The sequence below is a fragment of the Myotis brandtii genome, unplaced genomic scaffold (assembly GCF_000412655.1).
Source record: "Myotis brandtii unplaced genomic scaffold, ASM41265v1 scaffold130, whole genome shotgun sequence".
Lineage (NCBI taxonomy): Eukaryota > Metazoa > Chordata > Mammalia > Chiroptera > Vespertilionidae > Myotis > Myotis brandtii.
Window position 1 is genome coordinate 213,296 of NW_005354596.1, and position 3,517 is coordinate 216,812.

The following is a 3,517-nucleotide window of genomic DNA, read 5'->3' on the forward strand; positions in this document are numbered from 1 at the left end:
CCCACCTCTGTTTCTCTCTCCCTCTCCCTCCCCCTCTCTCTCTCTCTCTCTCTCTCTCTCTCTCTCTCTCTCTCTCTCTCTCATAAATGGAAAACATATCCTCAGGTGAGGATTAAGAAATAAAAGTAAAAACTGTAAAATAAGATCCATGGAATTACAAAGGAAAACGATGTCAATATACAGTTATCAAAATGTTTTTACATTCAAATGTAAGGTTTCGGAATGCAGGGACTTCTTTACCTGCCCGTTAAATAGGAAGGCTTGGGCACCTGTAGACGTGCTGACGCGCGTAGCCCGTGGTTGGGCAGTAACTCTAAGGTGATGTGAAGACAGTCACAGGTGCTGCTGGGCCACCATTGTCCATGTGAGCAATGTTCAAACCTGTTGAGAATTTGTGTGAGTTTATCAGAACCAAACAGATGACATCTGCTGGGAAGCAGAATCTCAACGAATTGAGAAAATGCCCCGGAAAATGGCACTTCTGCACCCTGCTTTATACATTATGATCAAAAGAGAAGCCGTAAGTGGGCGACATGAAATCCACTGGTGCTAGGTGAGGGGGCGGGGAAAGCGAATGGGGGACACCTCTGGGATTGGATAGGGAGGGAAATGACAGACACATGCTGCTCTCACACAGGTGGTGCAGACAGTTAGCAGTCATCGGTGAGCACAGAACGATGGCAGTGTGGCGTCCGCTCTGGTGCGGTGGCTGTGCTGTGAGGGGTCCGAAGGAAGCAGGGACATTGCTTTGTGACTGTGAAGGACGTTTATCGGCTGTGTTATCCTAGATGCAAAAGGACAATAGACGGCTCAGTTAAGGTGCAGATGGACTTAGTCAGGGGAGAGACTGACTAGGATATGACCACCCACCATGAGCTCCTCAGGTCAGCACGCGGCCCCGTTTTGTCGCCACCATGGCTGCTTCCTGTGTCCGCTGGAAGGAAATGCACCGCTCAGATAGAGGCAGCCACGGTGCAGCGGTGGCCGATTCCCACCTCAGGCCCCTCCCTGGCCCTGGGAGCCCGGAGCCCTGGGGGGCAGTTGTCCCTCAGAGCGCTCAGCCCTGTTCTCTGTCCTCCCCCACCCAGCTCCCCTCCCGCCAGCTCCAGCCACAGAGTCCCCCCAAGAGCCGCGCCTGGGGGAGCTGACGGTGACAGATGTGACCCCGAGCTCCGTGGGCCTCTCGTGGACGGTTCCTGTGGGTGAATTCGACTCCTTCGTGGTCCAGTACAAGGACAGGGACGGGCAGCCCCGGGTGGTGCCTGTGGCCGCAGACCAGCGCGCGGTCACTGTCCCCGGCCTGGAGCCCAACAGGAAGTACAGGTTCCTGCTCTTTGGGATCCAGGAAGGGAAACGACGCAGCCCCGTTTCTGTGGAGGCAAAGACAGGTGAGAGGGACCCCCTGAAACTAGCCGAGGCCCCTCTTCACCCGCCTGGTCTCCTGTCCTGCCGCCAGGCCCCCCTTTGTGCTCCTGTTTCACTGGACAAGCCCCCCACCCGCCCAGGCCCCTGAAGGCCGGGCCGGACTTCCCTGTCTTCTCACAACCCTACGCCTGTGAAGGGGAGGCCCTAACCCCCTCCAGGACGTGGGGCCTGGGACCGGTGCTGGGAGGGGAGAAAGGAGCAGAGCCCCGCCTCCCTGCCCGGGGGCCTCAGCCCGGGGGTCTGGCCATCTCCCCTCCGACTCTCACCCGAGTTCTCGCCCTGTTGGCTCAGGCCCATGGGTCCCATATCTGCCCCCAGGACCTCTGTCCTCCCCTGGCCTCCTCTCGGAGCCTGGAGACGGGACCCCAGGAGCCCAGGGCTGGCGGCCTGGCTGCCCCTTTCCTGGGTTCGGTCTGGGCCCCCCTTGCCCCAGGGGCTCTCTGTTGCCAGAAAACTCCAGTAGCAACAACGTGGTCAGCGTCCTTGCCATCTGGGAGGCAGCACGCCAGCTCCTCCCAGGCCTCAGGGTGGCTTCCTGCTGCCACACAGATCGGTCCCCTGTCTGAGCTCCCCGTCTTCTCCCCGACCCTCACTCAGGGCAGCCCCTCCACCAAGGCCTGTGAGGGTCACCTCCATCCTCACATTGTGCACCCCCCCCCCCCCCCCCGGGCCCTTCAGCCCTGTTCTCTGTCCTCCCCCACCCAGCTCCCCTCCCGCCAGCTCCAGCCACAGAGTCCCCCCAAGAGCCGCGCCTGGGGGAGCTGACGGTGACAGATGTGACCCCGAGCTCCGTGGGCCTCTCGTGGACGGTTCCTGTGGGTGAATTCGACTCCTTCGTGGTCCAGTACAAGGACAGGGACGGGCAGCCCCGGGTGGTGCCTGTGGCCGCAGACCAGCGCGCGGTCACTGTCCCCGGCCTGGAGCCCAACAGGAAGTACAGGTTCCTGCTCTTTGGGATCCAGGAAGGGAAACGACGCAGCCCCGTTTCTGTGGAGGCAAAGACAGGTGAGAGGGACCCCCTGAAACTAGCCGAGGCCCCTCTTCACCCGCCTGGTCTCCTGTCCTGCCGCCAGGCCCCCCTTTGTGTTCCTGTTTCACTGGACAAGCCCCCCACCCGCCCAGGCCCCTGAAGGCCGGGCCGGACTTCCCCGTCTTCTCACAACCCTACGCCTGTGAAGGGGAGGCCCTAACCCCCCTCCAGACGTGGGGCCTGGGACCGGTGCTGGGAGGGGAGAAAGGAGCAGAGCCCGCCTCCCTGCCCGGGGGCCTCAGCCCGGGGGTCTGGCCATCTCCCCTCCGACTCTCACCCGAGTTCTCGCCCTGTTGGCTCAGGCCCATGGGTCCCATATCTGCCCCCAGGACCTCTGTCCTCCCCTGGCCTCCTCTCGGAGCCTGGAGACGGGACCCCAGGAGCCCAGGGCTGGCGGCCTGGCTGCCCCTTTCCTGGGTTCGGTCTGGGCCCCCCTTGCCCCAGGGGCTCTCTGTTGCCAGAAAACTCCAGTAGCAACAACGTGGTCAGCGTCCTTGCCATCTGGGAGGCAGCACGCCAGCTCCTCCCAGGCCTCAGGGTGGCTTCCTGCTGCCACACAGATCGGTCCCCTGTCTGAGCTCCCCGTCTTCTCCCCGACCCTCACTCAGGGCAGCCCCTCCACCAAGGCCTGTGAGGGTCACCTCCATCCTCACATTGTGCACCCCCCCCCCCCCCCCCGAGGTGAGGGAACTGCTCATCTGGGCAGTTCTGGGTTTGCACTCCATGAGAGGCCTGAAGGAGTCACTCTGGAACATAAACGCAGAACCGTCGTCTCTGCCAGCTGCCCACAGTGATGCCAGCCCGCAGGCCCCGCCCCGCCTCGGGGAGCTGTGGGTGACGGAGCCCACCCCGGACTCCCTGCGCCTCTCCTGGACGGTCCCCGAGGGCCACTTCGACTCCTTCGTGGTCCAGTTCAAGGACAGGGACGGGCCCCGGATGGTGCCTGTGGGGGGCCACGAGCGCTCGGTCACCATCACCCCCCTGGACAGCGGCCGCACATACAGATTTCTCCTCTACGGCCTCCTGGGCAAGAGACGCCACGGCCCCCTCAGCGCGGACGGC

The 3,517-nt window shown here is 62.7% G+C and overlaps 1 protein-coding gene across 1 annotated transcript in view; it reads left to right on the forward strand.

Annotated features, from left to right (window-relative positions):
• The window catches only part of TNXB (tenascin XB), a gene marked incomplete at its 3' end in the record, with an annotated part of 89,518 nt that overhangs the window by 52,354 nt on the left and 33,647 nt on the right, over window positions 1–3,517 (forward strand). Inside the window, exons 19-21 of the mRNA XM_014534508.1 lie at window positions 962–1,505; window positions 2,131–2,430; window positions 3,237–3,515. Of these exons, the coding sequence (XP_014389994.1) occupies window positions 962–1,505; window positions 2,131–2,430; window positions 3,237–3,515 (1,123 nt within the window). The remainder of the gene's footprint in view (window positions 1–961; window positions 1,506–2,130; window positions 2,431–3,236; window positions 3,516–3,517) is intronic.